Genomic DNA, 22,517 nt, shown 5'->3' on the forward strand with positions numbered 1-22,517 from the left:
CACAGCCTTGTGTCCCTTTGTTGTTCACTCCTCAGCCAGCCAGACCCTCTGACAAGCTTTCTGCTGCAGATGTGTCTGAAAACATTTACTATTCCTTTTTTTACCCTTTATGAATTGCTTCTTGAAAACAAACTCCAAAAAGCCTACCAGGCTTTGGCTGATTTACATTTTCTTTCCAATGGTTCTTATGATGTATTTTTTCTCGCTAGAGGTTATTCTTTGCTATAACAGAATCTGGGGGATTTTTATGGCAAAGTTAAGCTGGGCTAAAACTGCTAAAAGAGAACAGTGTCCCATAGGAAAACAAGAGTATGAATGTCCTAGGGACAGCAAAACAAAAGTGAATGGCTCATCTTATGCTCTCAGCCTGGATGGAACAATCTGCCATGTGTAGGATTGATACCCCAGCATGTCCCAGCACAGAGTGGCGTTTCATCTTCCCAGGCACAAGGAGTGGCTACAGCAACTCCAGCAAAGCCAAGGGCAGGGTTTTATGACCACACATGAAAGTAGAAGATGACCTACCCTGCCCCAGACTTGCATTCAAAATGTGGTGGCTTGCAGTGCTGAATTGGGACATCAATCAAATGTGGCACAGTGAACTTGCCCATGACAGTGGCAGTGTTGCATGCAATGGTGCTGGATATATCTTCAAAGAGCCTTTCTTTCTTCTTTTCAGAGCCACCTTGCGGAAGCTGCGCCCAGAAGACATGTTTGAGACATGGGTTAGTACACGTGAAGATGAAGCTTTGCGTCCCCTGCTTCCAAACAGAAACAAATCCCCTCTGGTTACCAAACTGCTGCTCCCAAGCCCCAGCCTTTGGCTAAGCAAACAGAGCCACACTTTCCCAGAAGCATAAAGAGTTAATTCCCAAGAAATGGTTATTCCCTCCCAAAAGTAGAAGTTATTCTCAGGTAACCAACTACTCCAGCCAAGATAAGAGGTATCCTGTTGTTGAGAATCTCTGTACTGACCATGGTACATCAATGCAGAGCAATCTTGGCAAGGATTATCTAATGGACATCCTTTAGATGGGGGAGTCACAGAGATTGTACCAAATGAATGACTCATGGAAACTGTACTGGAGCAACAGTACAACTCAAAACGCAAGCGAGGGCAGGCAGTTCAGCTGATTATATAGATTATGGAGTAAATAGCCTGTTGATTGCTCTTATTGATGTGTGAGCAAGCTGCAAGTCAGCAATTGTGGAGAACTAACCAGCAGCTTGGAGCAGAACACACACACAGAGTTCTCCTGGTGTGTAAATGTAGGGGAAGGGGGAAAGGGTGAAAAATAAAGAAAAATAGTGTATTGCAAATTATTCCTTCACCATGGATGAATAAGACATTAACAGCCATCTAGAGAGCTTTAACTGCCAGCTGAATGTGGAAAACAAAGCTGAACAGATGCTTATAGAAGTTACAGAAGATGCAATCATTCTTCCAAAAATCTCAGTACAGCATTTTTAACAGCATTCACTATATAACGTGAAATGCTGTGGGAGTTAGAAGCACTGAAAACCCTGGGAATCTTTAATACAACAAGGCAAGAGGTAATAAACTGTACTGAGAGTTATGAGCCACTTAGGCATGGTAGGTTTTCATTTTGTTTTAAAATACAGATTCTGTGTAGAATATGGCTTCCTAGATCCACTAAGTTCCTCAAAGTTATTTTCACAGGCTTCACTAGGACCCACATTTCACAGGCAATGATTTTGATTTCATACTGAATACATTCTGAAATAACCTCTAGAGAAGTGTGTGAATTGTCAGTGGTGGGATATTTGTTTAAAAAGCAGCCTGGAAATACAAAATGTTCCTCTGCCACACGACTTGCATCTGCACCACAACAGGGTGGATTCAGGTCTTACTGCAAGTTCAGGACAGCACCAGTGGCTTCATTGGTGTTACTCCAGTTTAGTTTGCTTCACAGACTGTCAATATATATGCACCAGGATAAATGCATATATATATTCTGACATATATATGCATTTATCCTGGTGTATATATATATTCTGATCATATATATATTTGTATTTTCCTATCTGACAATGCTGCTGATAAACATGGAGAAAAAGGAATGCTGCAGATTTTGCCAGCCGTAAGTGCTCTGAATCCCAGAGAAAATCTGCCCAGAATACCCCTGTGAAAACATATTCTCCAAAGATGCCTCCAGTGGCCCTACACTAGCTGTTGTTTTTAAAGATAATATTTTCTACTTAATCTTTCAGGTTTTTTTTCCTTTCGGTTTTTGATGGTGGCTTTGTCACCTCTGAGCTCAGTATGGAAAAGAAATTAGCATTTAGATGGGAATTTCTTCTCGCATTAAAACCAATTGAAATCAAATCCGGGACCAGCAGTGGGTGAGGAATGTGAAGCCGTTCTGTGGGAGATGACATTCATAGCAGGCGGATGACAAAACAGCTGGCGGATCGATTGGCCTTTGCCAATATCATTACCCATTGCTCACACATAGCACAGAGAGAAGCAGCCCGCCAGGCTGTCGTTTCTATCTTCCATTCATTTGAACCTCAAAGTGAGCCTCCTACTCAATGCCCCTTGCTGTTCATGAAGAGCCTTGTTTAGAGCAGAGACCCTTCACTTCCCACAAGATGCCCAAGTGATCCACATCACCCCCCACAGCATGAGGAAAGCTCCTTTAGTGGACTCAAACAAGCATACTTTAGGGCTGAGCACAGTGAATTCAGGTGACCTAGGGTGAACACAGATTCCCATGCTAGGTGGTTTTCAACCTTCTCAGCAACCAAGGTTTTGACCCACACCATTAGAGAAGCTCTATTGCCTTTGCTACTGGAGTGCCCACCTTACTTTTAGCCCCAGTTTTTCAGCAATGCTGCCCAAATAACCTGTTTTGGTGCCTGCTACCTCCACAACTCAGCCTTACTTCAGCTCTCATTTCTGGTGTCTCAATGGTGCCTCAGCTAATTTTCTCTTGGAGATTGTGCTGCTTGTTCAAAGTTATCCCAGCACCTCTTGTCTCCAGCAACCACTCAGACTGTCTTCCCTCTGTCCCATCAATAACTGTTTCATTGTTTGCAGGAGGATGACATGGAAGGAATCCATATCGTGGCCTTTGCTGAAGAAGATGACCCAGGTAGGAGACCATTTTATTCACTGTATGACTCTTCATCCTCTCAAGGTGTAGGTCCCCTCCTCAGCCCCCAGAATTGCTCCTTCTCATCCCCCCTTACTATCTGCTTTGTTGTCCTCCCACACCTTGATCCTCAGCACAGGGGTTACCATCATTTTCTAACAAGCCCCTGGGACCACCCTCACTCTCCCCTGCCAGCTGACTCAAAGCTCTCCCCTGACCAGACCATCCTACACAGGCTGGACGTAAGTACATGGCTGGCTGGAAGAACAGGTGTCATCTCCATCCCAGTCTGGGACCTGGAAGCAATCCATCACTTCTGAATCTCTGCCACAGCTGTCACAAAAGTTGTGCCTAGCACAGACCTCTGGTTTAATTGGTGCGGCAGGTCATATGTTTTCCCATAGCCAGCAAGGAAGCTGGAGCTTGGGCACTAAGATTTGTCCCTAATTCTGAATCTGTCTTGTTGTGTGAATTAAGAATGTGCTGAGGGCTTGTTCTGTCACATCATGAAGGAAAAACTGTAGGCATAGCTTCCAGAAAAGCCACAGAATCAGTGATTCTCAATGCCAGCAGCGTGATGAAAAGCTTTGGCCTCTTAAGGGCTGGTGTCTCCTCCCTCGCCACAAGAAAACACTTACATTGTTCCGCTCTGTGGAGGGATTATGAGGATTAATTCATGTGTAACTAATTTCAATACCCAGGGAGGTTGGTCCAAATTAAAAACCTTATTATCAGAAGAAAGAGTGGGGAGACAGCATTTTAATGAGAACTATAAACAACTCCTGTGTTCATAGGGGGTGAAGGAAGTCAGAAACCCCACAAGCGAAAGTGGCTGGGTGTTTGCAGGAGAGGGCTCTAGAGGTTCCTCTGTCTTTTCAGACGGCTTTGAGTTCCTGGAAATCCTGAAGCAGGTTGCCAGGGACAACACTGATAATCCTGACCTGAGCATTGTGTGGATCGACCCTGACGACTTTCCTCTGGTGAGTGGCAGGGGCTGGTTTCCTTCCTTGATTTGGCATGTGGATATAGGCACAGGAGCACACAGGATTAGCCTGGGTGCATGCACAGGATGCAAAGCAAGGGGCACTGCACCATGGGCTGTCACTAGGAGCTGCTCACTTGAGTGATGTCTCAGCAGCGTCCCCAGAGACAGCAATTTTCTTTGCTATGAGCAATGGCCAAGCTTTCAGTTTCTCTTCCATTCCTTCCATGGTATTCTGGACTCACTGCCCTTCCAGTTGAATTTATGCAAAGGAATATTGCAAAGATCCTTGTTTGAGTTTTGCTTCTTGCTCCTGCAGCTTATCACTTACTGGGAGAAGACCTTCAATATTGACCTGTTCAGGCCGCAGATTGGGATTGTGAATGTCACAGACGTGAGTAGCATGCATCTGAAAATCCAGTGATTCCATGAATAGAATGCTTGAAAATTATGGGACCCAAAGCAGAAAGTAGGTCTACTGGCATTAGTAAGATTTCTGTTAAGTGCGAGGAAAACAGGCTTTTTTCCACTGGGAAAAAGCATCAAGACCCCATCAATCCTGTGTGCAGGGAATGAGAGGAAGGTGCTCAAGCTTAGAAGCTACAGAGTGTAGAGTCATAGAATCATAGATTTGTTAACCTTGGAAAAGACCTCTAGGATCATCTAGTCCAACCATCCACCTACCACCAACGCTGCCCACCAAACCACATCCCTTAGTACAATATCTGAATGTTTCTTGAACACCTCCAGGGATGGTAACTCTACCACCTCCCTGGGCAGCCCGTTCCAGCACCTCACCACTCTTTTGGAGAAGGTTTTTCTAATATCCAACCTGAACCACCTCTGGTACAGCTTGAGGCCATTCCCTCCTGTCCTATTACTGTTACCTGGGAGAAGAGGCTGACCCCCACCTCTCGATAACCTCCTTTCAGGGAGTTGTAGAGAGCAATAAGGTTTCCCCTCAGCCTCCTCTTCTTGGACTAAACAATCTCAGTTTCCTCAGCCACTCCTCAGAGGATTTGAGCTCCAGACCTCTCATAGCTTTGTTGTCTTTCTCTGGACATCCTCCAGGGCCTCAATATTTTGTATTAAGGAGCCTGAAAATGAACATAGTAGTCACCAGAGTTGAGTGCAGTGGGACGATCACCTCCCTGCTCCTGCTAGCCACACTGTTTCAGGTACAAGCCAGGATGCCCTTGGCCTTCTTGGTCACCTGGGCACACTGCTGGCTCATTCAGCTGAGTGTCAACTAACGCTCCCAGGCCTGTTTCCTTTGCACAGTCTTCCAGCCACTCTGCCTCAAGCCTGTAGTATTGCCTGGCATTGTTGTGACCAAAGTGTGGGACCTGGCACTTCTTGGTTTCGTTGAACTTAATCCTATTGGCCTCAGCCCATCGATTTAGCCTGTGCCCAAGACAGTTCTCAACCTCCACATCTCCCACTAGTCTTTCTCAATTTGTGAGAACAGAGAACAGTGTTGAACAGCAGGTCTATGGGGGTACCTGCCCCAATAGGCTCTCTCACTTCTGTGTACGGCCTCTCTTACCGGCTGTGTCAGGAAACTATCTTCCACACACTCCAGGAACCTCTTAGATTGCTTCATCTGGGCTGTGTTGTACGTATCAGGGAAGTTGAAGTCCCCCACAAGAACAAGGGCAGGTGATTGCACAACTTCTGCCAGCTGCTCCTAGAATGCCTTGTCTGTCTCTCCATCCTGTTAGGCAGCCTGTAACAGACCCCCACTAGTATATCAGCCTTGTTGGCTGTTCTCTTCATCCTTAAACGTAGAGGCTTGACCTGAGCATTGCCTGTCCCAAGTTCAACAGCACTAAAACATTCTCTAGCACAGACAATCAAGCCCCTCCTTCCTTGCCTATCCCTTCTGAAGAGCTTATAGCCATCCACTGCAGAACTCCAGTCCTAGGAGAGATCCCACCATGTGTCAATAATGGCAACTCATAGTTTGCCTGTGGCACAATGGCTTCCAGCTCCTCTTACCCATGCTACATGCACTGGTGTAGATGTACTTCAGCTGAGCTGTTTGCCTGGCCCCCAACCCCAAGCAGATGCAGTGCTGGCTGGATGTGTCTGGTGTTTTAGGGCAGCATTTGTCAGAGTATTAGGCAGAGAGAGAGAAAAGGGAAGAGGACCAAGATGGTTTCTGTCACCTGCAATCATGAGAGAGAGGAACAGACAAGCTAGAAATAGAGCCCCAAGTCTTCCAGTCTTTTGCTCTTATTACTAGCTTATGGTGTCTATTATATTTATTGCAGTTGGCTACATTTAAGTCATGTCAAAGCAACATTAAACAACTATCAATGGGCATTCATAAAAGTAGGACTGTCAGTAACAAGGGAATAATGTAAAAAAGCAGCATCAGGCAGGAACATATGCCTTATTATCTGGCAGTCACTAAGAGAACTGTAGAAACTCATACATTATCTAGATTTGATATAGTAAATATTTCAGGTTGTCGATTATAGTATTTACAGATTTTATTTCATTCCTCTTAAGTCTGTTCTCTATTCCTCAAGAGAGAGATTTAAGAAAGTTCTAGGTTGGCTGGTGATATCTAACACAAACATTGAGCTCATTTTGCTATTTCAGTGTTACATCACTGCTTTCAGTGGAGTTACACAGGTACGAAGTAGGGCTTACACAGCCAAGTATAAATAAACACTCCTGTTGGCTTCAGTGGACATAACCTCTGTGACCCTCTCACTTCTCTAAAAACTTACCAGTACAAACACAAAGCTCCCAGAGGCCCACACTGGCTTGTCACATTGTTGTGGCTCAGAACTCACACCATGATGTGCTTCAGAACATTGCTGCTGCTTCTGCACAGAATCTTCTCGATGGTCCCACTCCCCCTACCCTTATCTGAGATATCCCTTCTTGCCACACAAATGGTCCTGTGCTCTGGAACAGGATCACTTACATGAAGTAAGAGCTGCATGCCTCTCTGTGGTCCTTTTTTGTTGTTGTTGTTTCAGTTTTGGTGTTTTAGAAGGAAAATGTAGCAGATACAGAGCGTAAGAAAGACACAGACCTGTTGGAACAAGTCCAGAGGAAGCCGCCTTGTTTAGAGGGCTGGAGTGCCTCTCCTGTGAAGAGAGGCTGAAAGACATGAGGTTGTTCAGACCATAGAGAAAGCTCTGGGGGGACTTCATTGAGGCCTTTCAATTCCTAAAGAGAGCCTATAGGAAAAAGGAGGAGAGACTCTTTGGCAGGGAGTGTAGTGAGAGGACAAGGGGTAATAACTTCAAACTGAAAGAGAGTGGGTTTAGATTAAACATAAGGAGGAAATTCTTCACTATGGGAGTGGTGAGGCACTGAACAGGCTGCCCAGAGAAGCTGCGGATGCCCCATCCACAGAGGTGTTCAAGGCCAGTTTGGATGGGGACCTGGGCAGCCTGAGCTGGTGAATAGCAACTCTGCCCATGGTAGGGTTTTGGAACTGAGTGGTCTTTAAGATTCCTTCCAACCCAAATTATTCTGTGACTCTCTGATTCTAAATACGGTCTGGCTTTTTAAGAAGCCAGATATAAAGAGAATAAATAAAGAGAATTAAGTACCACTGACAAAGAAGTGGTGTGTGTAGCTATCATCTGACATATGGAAAGTTCTTGCTTCTGCAAAATCAAACACTGATAGAAAGAACCTCACAGCACCTCTGTGAAACAGGAGGCTGATCTTGTTTACAGAGAGAAAACAAAGAAGGAAAAGGAGCTTATCAAGGCATTTACTCAAGGAACCTATAGGAAAACAGAGAGACAAATCTAAGCTATGTTTTCTGTCTCTGGCTAATAGCTGCAATTTAGACAGCACCTTCTAACTGCATTTTAAACAACATCATCTTGTTACTCACCCTCACCTCTCCAGTTTATGGAAGTAATGTAGTGTAGGACTAGGAACAGGGCAGCAGGCTCACATCAAACACACAACAAACAGCACCAAAGGTTCCTGTAGACACCTCAAACAGTCCTGCTTCTCATAGTCAGAACCAATAACACTTCATGGGGAGGGTGGTATTCCCAACATTCGGGTAGAGTGGTATTGTGGCTGCTCCTGCCCATGTGCTGTAGCAGGGAGGGAGCTAATGCCACCTCCAACCCTGCATCCCTCATATGGTCCAGTCCTTACCACAACATTAGCAACAAATCTAATCTCTTCCCGTGTGACTGAGGGTGGCTAATCCCTGTCACCTGTCTCCACAGGCTGATAGCGTCTGGATGGAGATCAGGGACGACGATGACCTGCCCACAGCCGAGGAGCTGGAGGACTGGATAGAGGATGTGCTTTCTGGGAAGATAAATACTGAAGATGATGATGATGACGACGACGATGATGATGACGACGATGACGATGATGATGATGACGATGATGATGACGACGATGACGACGACGACGATGATGATGACTAACTGTGACTCTGTACAGTTTGACTTGTGGAGGCTGAGAGGCCTCCCCCTGTGGCAGGTCCCTTCATCAGAAGACCTGTGTTTGAGCGTCAGCAAGCACCGCCTGCTCCTCCTTTCCCCCTTGCCCCGCTCCCCCTGCCCCTGCTGGGACTCCCGGCCTGATTCTCAGAGGTGCTGAGCCACCAGGACTGCTATCTTGGTGGGTGGCACCGGCAGGTGCCCAGCACCGCTGTAAATCATGCCTCCGTAGAAAGGACAATAGGAATCTGTAGGGAACCTGCCCCAGTGCCCAGTGCAGGAGGAAAGCACCTGCATGCTCACTGCCAGAAGGACACAGGGAGCCAGTTTGTATTTTCCATGCTCATCAGCCCATCGTGTACATCCAAAGACCAAATCTCACTCAAAACAGAGGGAAGGTCACTGTAAAGTTTAGTCCTTTCATTAAACAAAATGCCCTTTGCAGCTACTCTGCCAAGACCACTGGATCCTGAAAGTTCTGCTATTGGAATGTAAAGCTACTTGTTAGCATACTAGGAGCAGCACAACATTTGAGGGGGGGAAGACAGTTTTAGGAATGCTAGTTAGTGTTCCTAAAATAATTTTTAGTGATTCCATAAAGTGACAGTATATTTGTATCTGACAGAGGATGCAGAAGCCAACACCACAGTCCCTGTTTGACACACTTTCTTCAAGGAAAAAGTAGAGTAAGTGCAGGTGGTTTTAGATGGGACAGCACAGCTTGCAAGTTCTTGAGCTTGGAAGTTTCTGAATGCTGGAAAGGCTGCTGCAGGTCTGAGTCCAGACTCTTAAAGATGAAGATCACTGCACTGAGCCTGACTGTTGGTTCTTAATCTTGGGGAAACACTGGAGCTGACCTCAAACCAGTTCCAAACATCTGCAGCTGAGGTGGTGAATGTGAAATAGCACACTTCTGCCCATAGAAACTTTCATAGGGGCTCACCCTGAAGCCTTCCTACTCCCCATGACCTTCCAGCTTTAGGTGACTTTTAACCAAAATTCCATGTAGCATCTTTTCCCATGACCAAGGTGTTAGGAGGGAACATATCCATCCAACCATACTAGATGCTGGATTAAGTGAGTTGGGCAATGAGCAACGAAAGCATTCAAGCTGGTCAACTTCTACATATTCAGCTGCAAATTCAATCCCTGCTTGGAGACTTGGATGTCCCATGGTAGCCTGTGAGAAACCTCTTCCACACTGAGGTGGAGCTCATGGCATCAGCTTGCAGCAAAGGGGGCCATGAGGTAAAGGGCCAGTGACTGAGTCCCAGTGAGTGCCGCTCCATCCATGTGCAGGTCACTTCAACAGCATTAGATCTCCCTGCTTTCCCATGCCAGCAGATTTCAATTGTCTTAGCTTCTTAGGTTTGACAATAGTGCAATGAATGGAGAGCTTGGAGATGCTTTATCTTTATAAATACTTTATAAATATGTTTTCCAGTAATTCAGACTTGGTAGCGGAGGTGGGATGTACATGTCCTCTCTTGAAACAGTCAAAAAACATTGTTCTGGTCTTTCTTAAGAAAACTGGCTTATGTCAGAGATAAGTGATGTTAGTGGAAATAATAGTGCAAGGAACAAGAGATTCAGTGCACGCTGTATGAAAATGAATCAGCCTGATGAGAAACAAGGTTTACACACCATATATTTCCTTCATTGGATAAGCTGCAAAGCAAGATTTTATAGATTTCTTTTTCTCCTTTACGTTGGTCAGTCTCTTTGTCTCTCTCTTTCCCTCTATACTTGAGCTGAAATAGAAATTTGAAGTTACTAGTATAAATTGGCTGAAGTACTGATCTACTTCTGTGTGTGCCATGTCCCCTCAGTGGGAGGCGCCAACATGAAAAACACTCAGCTGGATGTCTACATACCTCTGAGAATGAACGCTGTGCCTACGTGGTAGATGGCTATAGGCCATGCTAGCTTCACACTGAGCATCTGACACTCAACTAGCACTTTTCAGGCACTATCTATTAGCATGATAGGACAGCTACGTCCTCAGGTTGGGTATTATCTGTGTTAGCCCTTTCTTATTTCTTTATGATGTATAAGCACTTTCTGGAAGACTTGAACCAAGCGTGTTTGGGGAGATCATCTGGGTGTTTACACCAGCGTGCACAGCGGTGAACAGCTCAGCCCCAATCCAAAGGATCTGGTGGAGACTTTGGGAAGGTTTGAAATGCAGTGTGCTGTCAGACTGGAGCTCCTCTCTCCAGATCAGAAAGGTGACCAGTGCTATCCCTCTGCTCTGCCCTTTCAGCTATTTCAGCCGGGAGAGAGGGAACAAGCTGAACTCAAAGACTCATTTACGCACATTAGTAAAGAGCAAGAACAGGCTAAACTGGCAGTTTAGTAGTCTCTTAGTCTGTGATTAAGGGACAAACTCTGCTTATGTGGCTCACCTGAGAATAGTACTTGCTTATCTTTACCTTGGAGATATTCCCAGGAGGAAAGCATGTGAGATTTCACTCTGTATATTATAACTTCCTCAGCAGCTCTGCAGCCCCAGATCAGTCATTGCTAAGTCCTGCCACTCTCGAGAAACGTGAAGAATAAACCAAGACTTGCTCTACTGCCTTTCCCAGCCAGCACTGCCCCTGGACACCCCAACTGCTTGGATACTTTCCTTGTAATACCACTGCTCCCAGACATATTTCTAGTCTGATACGCCTCTGTCCATATGCTCCAATGGACATAAATTAGGCAGAAGAAATAGACCCTGCAAATAGCATTGCAGATGTGTTCAGGTGCACAGGTGGTGGTTAACCTTATACAGATACTAGAAAGACCGAGCTCACACTGCAGCCAGTAGGCTGGTGTTGGTGATTTATGGAGAATTCCCCCTGTGTTATGAGAAAAAGGGCTGATCATATGGCTGCCACTCCTCAGTGGGGCCAGCACAGTTCTTGAAGCGGACTGCCCTTCTCTCTTCCCTCAGTCCCACGTTATGGTTTCCTTTAGTTCTCTTTGACCACAAAGGGGATCATTTTGTCTCCAGCTTTTACTTACAAAGCCAGAAGTGGCTAGTCTCTTCTTTTGGGATAAACCCATCAAAAATTAACAGGTGTTGCAAAAGAGGAAGGATTGCAGCAACGAAGAACAGCAGGTGGCCAAGGCAATCTCATTTACCTACAGCACCCAGGTTCACAGGGACTGAATGAGATACAGCTCCTCGTGAAGGAGCTGAAAGTTTGAATTTGAGTGTCTTCCTTCCAGGGACAGGTAAGATACCTGTGTGTTGTGGGTTACAGCTGGTGAGACAGGGAGAAACTCTGCACAAAACCACTGAAATAGTTTAATTTCCCAGTACACTACTGGTGTAGATCCATACCCATACCTGCATACCTTACTCTTCTCCATCTTATGACAGTTACATCCAGAGAACTTGGAGGTGCAGTGGGCCACACTCAGTGTTTCTGCAGGTAGGTCTATTGGACGAGGGCAAAACAGAGTTCATCATCTTCATGTAGTAGATCTATCAGAAGCACAGAGGAGGAAGCTCCTGCCGTTGCAGCAGGCCTAAGGACATCGCTGGAGAGACTCCATGAACCAGAACTATGTCTGAGCTAATGTCAATTCCATGGGAAAGTTTCTGAAGGAGAAGACAAGGGTGGCATAGTGAAGTCACAGGATGCTTCATATTTTCATGGTCAGCAGTTCTGCTGGTGTTTCTGAGAATAAGGGTGGTCTCCCATGCTGGTAAATTGGACACCTAGGCTGTTTCCCATCCTGAAGAGGTAGATATTGGCTGCTTCTCTGTGTCTGTCCACACATCATACATCAGAAATGATTCAGGGATTCATTACCAGGGCCAAACAAAAAACATTGCCTTTTATTCTCAATTAATTAAACAATTAATTAGACAGGAACATATCAATTTCTGGCTACTGAAGTCTTACAGTCCTGTGAAAATGACTCAGGATTACATCTGGATCTCTCTCTGCCTCAGCAAAACTTCAGGGAAGCCCCTTATAGGGCTAGTCACACACCAATGCCTGGACTTAGGGACCTGAAGAGGGACAACCAGTGAACAGGCAACAAAGAACCAAGAAAGGGCATTTATCCTGGGTTAATCTGGCTGTGCCAGTAGGACTGAGTCCTATCTGAGACCCAAGACTTGTTACGCACTGTGCTGCAGCATCTCCCGCTTATTCCCCAGTTCCCTCAAGACTGGTACCCCTGACACCCAACCTAGGCCAGCCCAGATCCAGGGTAATAACCCTTACCAGGTCTACAAGGTGCTAAACTGTTAAATTAATGAATAAATAAAAATTATTCTGCTACTCTGCCTGAGCATCAGATGAGTGGCAAAGCTTCAGGCATAAGAAATAAGCCTCAAGCAGAAGAAAAAAGAGTTAAACAGACTTTTGACAGAGTAATTATCCCATACTTTAGCAGCAGTCTGAAAGCCAACCACCCACCTAAGAAGAGCAGCAGCCATCCTGACTGCGCCCTTCATTGGCCGTGGGTGGCAAATGTCTCGAACCATGGCCATGGGCAACCTCCTGCTCTGCTTGGGCTGGGAGGAGAACCTGCCTGCCTGTGCAACAAGAAACATGGGTAAAAATAAAACTATGCATGACCAGTGAGATTGGCCTGGAGTGGGATTTTGCTCTAAAATTCAAACCAGTGTGCCAAAGCCCACTCCTGCTAGTGACAAAGGAAAAGGAGTTATTGAATGACAGAAGTAACCAAGCGTTTGAAGAACAGTTTAGCCCCTGCAGAATGAAATCACTGAAGGAATTTGCAATGCTTCCCAGTCTAGTTACTGAATTACTAAGCCAGTTTCTCCAACTACTTTCAAAGCAAAATTATAATCAACCGTAGGATCTGGTATTATGAGTACTCAAGAATGAGCTTTTACAAAATAGAAGCTAAAAGATTTACAGATCTGTTTCACATCTGTGGTGCAGACTGAATCAGCTCCTTCTTGTTCCCTGTTTCAAAGCATGCTCATAGCATCTGTCGTGTGCTAAAAGGTCCAAAGAGCTAAAAGTTCTGAGTGTCTCTTAAAGTTCCACAGAGGCTGAATCAACTGTATTTTATCAAGAACTCCCTTCTCTTCACTTTTATGGAGTTATTATTCATGTAATCTTTTCAAGTATTAAAAAGAAGGACTGCAGAAGTCAAAGTATTTAAAAGCCTGATTTTCACCTCTGGAAAAATCAGGCACAAAATGTTAAAATTCAAAGAGAAGCTTTATGTCTAGAGAAATCTATGGTGTGTCTGATTTTGAAGCTTTTGTACATTCATATTCCTAAGGATGCTGGAGGGAAAGAACATACCCTGTCTTCTAAGGTCTCTCCCATCAACTTCTCACTGCCTCCTCCTCGTCTTACTGTTTCTCTTGAGGCTTTATTTCTTCTTCTGTACTAGGATACATAGCGTGGTGGCCACACTGAGCTATCCTAAATACTCATACACAAGTTATCTCCTTTCTTTCTTTCCTAAAGCTGCCCACGCAACTTACAGGGACCAATTCTCCCTTCATCTGGGCCTTGGTCCCACCAGCACAAAACCTCTCTGCTCCTCCCGCAAGCGGGACCACAGGCTGCAGGAGGCAACACTGCTTCCCTGAGTTATTTGCATCAAGCCAAGTCATGCACAGAAGTGATCTCCTTCACTCATTTGGCTCTTCATTCTGTGGGGGGAAGGAAGATCAGCTCTGGGTTTTGGAGGTGTCTGGCAGTTTTGCAGTGGACTCCAACCTGATCACTGACTCCTGTATAAACGTTGGTGTGAAAAAGAAAGGCTTCTCCAACTGCATTTTGGAAGGACACAGGGAAACGGAGAGGAGAATGGAAAACAGTTTTATTTCTGTTGGAGGTACTCTCTGGTACAAGCTAGCAGCAGGGCTGTAAAATGTGTAACAGCACTTCAAAGCAACCAGGGTAACCTTATTCATAGTGATTTATGCATGTGCAATCACTGCACTAAACCACCCGTACCTCCACCTGGTCCCTGCAGCACGTGGGTTCTCACGTGAAAAGGGGATGGACACCCCTGACCCCACGGATTATTTGTCAGGCCGGAAAGAACTGTAACCTAAGCCCATCACCATCCCAGTCCAACATAAACTCAGGAGCAGTGTTGAAAGACAAATCAAAAGCACCGCTTGGACAACTCCCTCCATGCCTTCCTGTCCCACACACTGTTGCAGCACACACAGACAGAGATCCCCCTCCTCTAGCATCATGCCCTGCCCAGAGCTCAGGGCCTGCCTGGCTGCCCTGGCTCTCCCTGGGAGGCCTCAGCTCAGTCTCTCTCCACACTTTCCCGGGGTTCAGATCTAGGGCAGGAGCAGCAGAGCCGATGCATAGAACCTGTTTTGAGATTGGAAGCTCTGCTCATCACTGCAGCTAGATGTTTCATCAAGCTGTTTATTTAGCTAATGTTATCACGACTTGAGGCACTGCTAGTGTTGCATGCAAGGCTCTGGAGCCAGCAAAGAGACGAATCCCTTTCTTTAACCCGTGTGTTACACACAGACCACACCTTTGCCCCATTTCTCCCCACTGAATTCTCCGAAGGCAAAGTTCCCTCAGCACACGTAACCATGAGGCCTGGTCCCACCACCACACCACACAGTCAGCAGACCTCCTCATGTCCTAGGCCACACTTCAGGCACCGCCTCGCTCAGCATCAGACACTTTACCTCAGCAGGCATTGCTGTGCTGTCTCGGGGCAGCCAAAGCTTTCAGGGCACTGCAAAAGGAGTTCTTCCTTCCTAAACAACTCCAGTACCCCCCTTCAGGAGCAAGGCGCTCACCTCATGGGCAGCACACCCAGCTCATCCACGCGCTGTTCCCAGTCACTGCCTCCTTCCCCATCTTGTCAGGAGTTTGTGTGGGCAGCACTTGCCCCAGCAGTGTGCCCGGGGCTCCCTCACACCTCAAGGACCCTCATGACTCCAGTGAAAGATTTGGCCAACCCAGAGCAGCACCCTCAGCTCTAATTTCTGCTGAGCTTCATACCGCAGCCCCTTATGATTCAGATACCTGAGCTCTGGGCGAAAGCCAGGGGAACTGGTCCCTCTGGCAAAGCCTGTTTCTACCTTCAGTTTCCACAACCCATAGCTAGAAAGCACAGAGACCAACAGCACAAGAAGGACATGAAGCTGTTGGAAGGGGTCCAGAAGAGGCCATGAGGATGCTCAGAGGGCTCAAGTACCTCCTCTGTGAGGACAGGCTGGTTCAGCCTAGAGAAAAGAGGAACTTTTTAATAAGAGCACGTAGCGATGGGTAAAAGGGGAATGGTTTAAAACTAAAAGAGGAGAGATTTCGATGTTAGGAGAAAATCCTTTACTCAGAAGGTGATGAGGCACTGGGAACAGGCTGCCCAGAGAAGGTGCAGACAGCGCAGGGCAGGACAGTGTTGCTGGGCCCCACCAGCAGGATGAAGGGACATGGATCAAAAGCAGAAATCAATGGAGAACAGGAGGCAGCACACCCCACCCCACCCTTCCTTCTTCCTTCTGGGCTTTGGTTGTTAGCCCAAACACCTTCCTCTCCCTCTAAGCACAGAATTACTTGTTGGGATGTTTCTCTCCACCAGCGTTTGTATTTTTAGCACTTATCTCAACAATTGCTGCACTGTGTTTTTCACCACTCCACAGCATCCTGTGGATTTTTCCAACAGCTCATAGAGAAGAGCTGCTTTGCATGGTGAAGTGGTGAGAGCCCATGGGAGGGGCTGTCCTAAAGAGCAAGGCACCAAGGGCCTACAAGACATGGTCTTTCAAAGCTCTCGGCACCATGAGGATGGGAACAGCTGCGCCCACAGAGTGATTTCAAGGCAAGAAGCCCTTAAAGTCATTTTTAGCAGAGCACACATCCATTGAGCAGGCTCACATCCACTGAAACAAGGAGGCTTTGCCTCAACACTCCTCCTCCCCACCAGATCCTAATAAAGGATTCAGCCACAAATCCTACACTTCATAATATATGAGCAAAGAATACAGCAGGCAGAAAAACCTGTTCCAGCCCCAGCCCCCCCACCGCACACCCTCACCAGCTGTATTTGCTCTCCATCCTTGGAGATTTCAGGTGTTCAAAGCAGTCACCTACCAGTCTCACTTCAAGAGTGATAAATGAGTTTGCATTTTACTATGGCAGGGTGGATCAGAAAGGTCTGAAAGGAAGGTGACACAAGGCAGCCTCAAATAGGTTAACCCACATGTTTGCAGGGCCCCTCCCAGCCACAACTTAGGAATGCCTGGAGGCCAGAGCCCCTTTTCTTCTTCTTTTTTTTTGTGTGTGTGTCTGAAAAGATAAGAGGAAAGAGTGGGACAATCAAATCTGGTTTCAGTTTATTTCCAGAATTTTACTGTACAAAATATGCAAAGTGTAAAACGGTTTTATGTTTCAGTTTAAAAACAACAAAAACCCATCCAGCTATAACTGAAGAGAACCCAGCTTGGAACAGAACGACTTACTAGACGAAACCCACAGTGCATTAATGTCACAGACACCAGGAATTTGCTTATTTAAGTCCATGATTAGAAAAGAACTGAAAGACCATGTACCACTGCAGTTAAAGTCACATGTGCAAAAAGGAGGGGGAAAAAAAAAAAGAAAAAAAAAAAGAAATGCTGGTTAGTGTCTGTTAATTAGAAAACCTTGGCAAAACCCACCTTACTATACACAGTATGTGTAGAAAAAAGAGTATTACACAGTGATCAAAAAGGGAGCAAGAAGAGAGCTGGCTCCCATCCCCTACCCCAAGACACAATAACGCTGAATCAAAGAAACAGGCACAGAAGAGTGTAAGATCCCTTCACAGCTGGGTCTGTGCGGGCAGCAAGCCGCAGCATCCCCGTGTGCAGACAAGAGATGCTCCCAAGCCCTGTCAGCACTGGTGGAAACTGCCAAGGGAAGTCGCTGTGGGGTAGCAGAGCACACCCACAGCATCATGCACTGCCCACGGGGCTGCACTGCAGCACATGGATCAGCACACGCTGCCTCTTGGAGGGAAACAGACAGGCAGATAAACTGGTGATGGGGGGGGGACCCATCTGGAGTAAACTCAATGAGATCCACACCAGCGGTCGGAAACAGCAACTTTTGGTCACCATCTACCTGAGGCAGCAGCCCAAGCACATAAGGATGCATGTTCCTAAAGGAGACTTCAAGGCTCAAAAAAAGCCCTCTCTTTTAGGAGATCGCTTAAAAAAAAAAAAATAAACCAAAACAATCTGATCCCAAGAGTGCTTCCTTCTTCACAATTCAAACACTGAACCACCAAGCTTGGCTCAAGGCTTTAGACAAGTACAATGCATACACCTATAAAGAGAGAAGCACATCCACGCACAAGCTGAATGAGAAAACAGACATCTGTACAAACATCTCAAAACACCTCTTGGACGGCAGGGCAGAGCTGAGCAGAGCCTGGGGCCAGATGGCAGCATTCTTTAATAGACTGCAAGATTTTTCATTTACCTTTTTAAAAAAAGAGAAGATTGAAAAGTTTCTGTGAGCAAGATGAAATTGGCCTGAGTAGGTTTCCACATTTTGCATAGTATAGATCTTTCCAGTTTCTTCACTAACGAGCGTTGGAACATGCACATCTCAAACAAGACTTTTACAAGCTACTTCTGCACGGCCAGTTTTAGAAACTGCTTCTCCACAGCTTCTGGCATGCTTAGAAACAGTGGAATCCCTACACTTTGTGTGGAGCATCCCAAAGCAAAAGAAGAAAAGCTCTTTGCGGGTTCCAATTTGCTCAGCTCTCTCCCAGACTTGTGTCCTACCCCAAGCTGTCTCAGGCTCCAAGGCCAGCACCTCACATCCCACCCGGTATTTGTTCCTCCTCAGCAGGAAACTCAATTGAACACAGCCAGTAAGGTGGAGTGACTGGATCTGCTGGCATGAAGACTTCAGAGGTAGCAGAACACCAGAGGAAAAGCTGAAATCTGTCTCCAAGATGCTGCTCCAGAGTGGATTTCTCCTGCTGCCTTGAAAGAGCCAAGCACAACCCCAAAGCAGGGTATACTCTGGAGCTGACCTTGCTCTGCCACTCTTCCATGCAGAGTACACCTTCAGCAGATACTCTGCTGCATGCAGGGTGTGTGTTTGCCAAGGTCTACTACCCTGTGCTCTTAGAAGCTGCGAGAAATCCTAACTTTCCACTCTTCGGCCATGAAAGAGAGTCAGCCTTTGTGAAAACCCACAGTCATTTCCATTTTCCTTGAAGCAGCTGAAAGTCTTTGTTGCATCTGGTTTAGGAAGATCTCAGCATGGTTTTGGATTTAGGCTGTAACAAATATGAGTCTTTAAACTGTTTGAGCAGCATACTTGAGAATCACACATGGAAAAGAGGAGTGGGCCAACACAGCACTCTACTGAATGGTGCAGCATAAGGTCCTCCTCTGAGGGGCATGGGCTCAGCCTTCACTACAAACAGGGTTATCTCAAAAACCACTCATTTCTAAAAATCACTTCTCAATTAGATAAGAGCATACAAGCTTGGGCGACAGGAGGGAGATTAACACACAAGGAGATGGTGCAGAATAGGAGGCATTTGGAGAGAAGCAGCCTGTGCTTGGCTGGCAAACTGTACAAGCCTTATTTACGCTCAACTCTTGGCAAGCTTTCCAGGAGTAAGGACTGCAGGATTTGGATTCAGAGCTTTGTTCCCTGTGACTCAATTCTTACTCATTAGCTGGCTAGAAACAGAATTAAACAAACCAGTCTGCTCTCACTGCTTAGGATTTTTACCAAGAGCCTGAGTTCTTACAGACTCCACAGATCCATATGTGGATTTCAAAGCACTTCGTGATGCACTGAGTTTAGCCCACAACAGCCCACTGAGGTAGGTATGATCGTGGTCCCTTGATTTTGCATGGGGAGGGGAAACAAGCCCCTAAAGAGAGAGCTGGAGAAATAAAAAATCATAAAAAAAAACTGGGAATACCCAGGAGTTCAGATTCCCTTATAGACTGTTCTCAGCTCGGAACAGGTTGCAACTCTGCAGTAAGCAGCCTGTTTGAGAGGTGAAGCTCTCTCGTTCAGATTTTATCAAGCAAAGCATTCACCTCAACACTGGGAAGAGTGCTTAAAGCAGGGGCTGACAGCAGAGAAGGTAGCACAGATTAGGAAGCAGATCCAGAGTGAGCATGCCTTGCTTCCATCTGGCTTTCCATGTGCTTAAGGATTCAATGCAACTAAGGATTAAGACATGAGTTTCCTGAGCAGACACTGTCAGACAGGCCAATCGTCGGGGAGAGGAAATCCTGGGAAAGGAAGGTTTTATGGAGCAGTGCCCTAACCAAGGTGCTCCCATGTGTAGGGCACACCCAAGCCCCCGGCACAGCAGTTCTCTCTCTGGCTGCACACATCCAAGCTGGTTTAGCCATAAGCAGAAGTGCTTTGTAGTGCCCATGCTACTCCCAGTCTCTCCTGCCCTGGCTGGTAATGTACACCATAAAAAACAAATACATACACCTTCAGGAGAGCTACATGTGAGATACTGTATGCTCCATCACCTTTTTTGTTTGTTTTGTTTTTAAGGAGGGAATAAATCTGTGTTTTTCCAAACTAAAATACTGCAAAGGCCACAGTCAGTAAAAAAGTCCCTGTACAGACACAGACTGCAAGGAAGTCTGACCTAGAAAGAAACTCAGGCGTTGAGTTTAGACAAGGAAAACTCCACCTACTTCTCATCCTTGAAGGGGCATAGATAGGCTTGGTCTCATCACGCACGTTTTGTTTCTTCACAACCAATTCTGACACATCACACAGAGGCCACAGGATGGAGGTGAGTATTACACATTCAGACGAAAGCTGCCAGCAGCGGGAGGCCACACAGACCATGGGTTATACTTGGCTGGGGGAATCTCCACCTGGGACCCTCCCTCACCAGGGAGCTCAGGTGGCTGGTAGCTCCCTCAAACCCAAGAGGACCAGTTGGGGCTGCTGGACATGTGGCTCCTTCTCAACTACCGCTGCTGGAGCAGGGAAGCAGCCCAGTGGACTGATGATGGAGCCCAAGGAAGGCCTGGGGTAGGCAAAAGAGGCTGTAGGAAGCTATCATGGGCCACCACAGAAGATAAAGAAGTGAATGGCATTGGGTGTACCTCACTAGCAGGGCCCTTTGCAGTAAGAGATCTCCATGGAAGGCAGGTTGGCTCATGCTAGATACAGATCTTCTCATGGCAAAAGACTGGGCAGGATGAATCCAGCATTTCCACTTGAATCTGTCACCACAGATCAGGGCCTCTAGGAGGGGCCCACCTGAAGACGAGTCACTGCCAGGCCCAGAGGTGGCTCTGCAGTCACACAGTGCTCATAACTAGCATCCAGACAGGCTCATCTTACGAAGAAACCTTTCAAATTAAGAGCTAAGCACCTCTCACAAGAGCAAAGAAGCAGCAGGCCATCCTGGCACTGAGAACGGAGAGACCCCCACAGCAGAAAAAGGCCAAGAAAGGTAGGCAGGTTTTCAGCATTCAGACCGTTTGGTATTTCCCAGCTTTGTTGAAGGCGGGGAAGGACGCACTGCAGCATTTCAACATCACGGCGGTTCTTCAAAGCAAGAGGGGAGCAGTAGAGCCAGCCCTTTCCTGGCTCCACTCTTCAAGGAGGGAAGCGTTTTTGCTCGTCTGTTTTCCAGACACACTGAACCCCTTGGATATGGAGGGATACATTCCTGCATGCTTTCTTCTTCCCCTCTGCAGGGCTGCAGACGTAGCAGTGTCTGTGATGCATCTGAGAAGGAGCCAGCTACTTACCCACCCTGTGCAAATGTGCAGCCCCCGCAGGTGTGAGAGGAAGAAGGGTAAGGCAGACCCCGAGGGCACTGGGGCTAGAGAAACACGTTTGGAAAGCAGACTGGGGAGCTTTGGAGAGCCTGGCAAAGGAGAGGGACAAACACTGAGACAAAAGAGGCAAAAGTGGCATGCAGAACTGTTTCCACTAACAAGCATTGCTAAAAAGAATTTTGGAAGAGCAGCAAGATGGGCTGATCCAGGTTGACACAAGCAACTTCACAGAGACAGAAACAGACTGCAAAACCATCCCACTTTGTTCACACAGATCCAGCACTGATAAGAAAACACACACAGAGTAGGAAAAAAAAAATAAACAGATCTTCAGTCTTACTTATTATGTAGCTGACACAAGGAAACCTCTCACACTCTCTCACTTCCACATGAAAAGAAACTGTAAGTTCTCTCTGTACAAGCAGGCTTCTGTAGTGGAGAGGTGAGCAGCCTGTTTTCAGGAGAAACAGGTAGCAAAAGCACACACACAGAGTGTAAGGCAGCATTCCAACAGAAATACAGACATTGCAACTGTGCAGAGAAAGAGAGCGTGAGATTCACAATATGCCTGGAAAGGGGAAAAAAAAATCTGTTCTGTCTCCAAGGCTGAGCTAACCAAGCCAAGTCACCCTGTCGCCTCTTAAGATATTCCTTTCTAGATAAGATATCCCAGCTCCCTCCACCCCTTTCCAAATAAAGTGCAGATGGTCAAATATTACTGGTCCATCATCTGCCAGTTTCAGTCAGCATTGGGGAAATAAAACCCAAAAGCAGAATAGTGAAAAAAAAAAAAAAAAATTCCAAACAACCCATCCTCAAAATCCCTTAGACTGAAGTCTCGGACTGTAAGCGAAGGACAAATTTATGAGATTTAGGGTCTATGAACTCTTCAGAGAGTTTGATGAAGGGAATTTTCTTCACATTAGCAACAAGGCTGAAGTCCAAGCACTTGAGGACAAAAACAATTCCATCTTGCAACCCACTTGTGACTGCTTCCTCGCTAACGAGTGTCCACTGCTTGGAGAACCAGCGATCCCTGTCGTACTGGAGGGTTGGGCCAGGGCTGAGGTAACGCTCCAGGAACGCCTAGTAAGAAAGTGAACACATTAGCACCGGGGAAACAGCAGCCCCATGACTCTGTCTGCTTCCACGCTCTCTTTCTTTCTCTAGATACAGCTCTGTGAGCATTGGCTTGCAATGCAGGAAGTTATTTCAGCTTC

At 46.4% G+C, this 22,517-nt stretch overlaps 2 protein-coding genes across 5 annotated transcripts in view; one reads left to right on the forward strand and one right to left on the reverse strand.

The window, feature by feature from the left end:
• Positions 1–17,128, forward strand: part of CASQ2 (calsequestrin 2) — a 38,579-nt gene extending 21,451 nt beyond the window's left edge. The window contains exons 7-11 of the mRNA XM_048944862.1: positions 680–725; positions 3,062–3,116; positions 3,996–4,096; positions 4,418–4,492; positions 8,316–17,128. Coding sequence (XP_048800819.1) covers positions 680–725; positions 3,062–3,116; positions 3,996–4,096; positions 4,418–4,492; positions 8,316–8,522 — 484 coding nt within the window. The 3' untranslated portion in view covers positions 8,523–17,128. The remainder of the gene's footprint in view (positions 1–679; positions 726–3,061; positions 3,117–3,995; positions 4,097–4,417; positions 4,493–8,315) is intronic.
• A 579-nt stretch (positions 17,129–17,707) lies between these two features.
• The window catches only part of VANGL1 (VANGL planar cell polarity protein 1), a 41,103-nt gene continuing 36,293 nt past the window's right edge, over positions 17,708–22,517 (reverse strand). For all 4 annotated transcript variants that reach the window (XM_048944833.1, XM_048944824.1, XM_048944847.1 and 1 more), the window contains exon 8: positions 17,708–22,383. In XM_048944833.1, the coding sequence (XP_048800790.1) occupies positions 22,123–22,383 (261 nt within the window). In that variant the 3' untranslated portion in view covers positions 17,708–22,122. The remainder of the gene's footprint in view (positions 22,384–22,517) is intronic.

Source organism: Lagopus muta, chromosome 1, assembly GCF_023343835.1.
Source record: "Lagopus muta isolate bLagMut1 chromosome 1, bLagMut1 primary, whole genome shotgun sequence".
Taxonomy (NCBI): Eukaryota; Metazoa; Chordata; class Aves; order Galliformes; family Phasianidae; genus Lagopus; species Lagopus muta.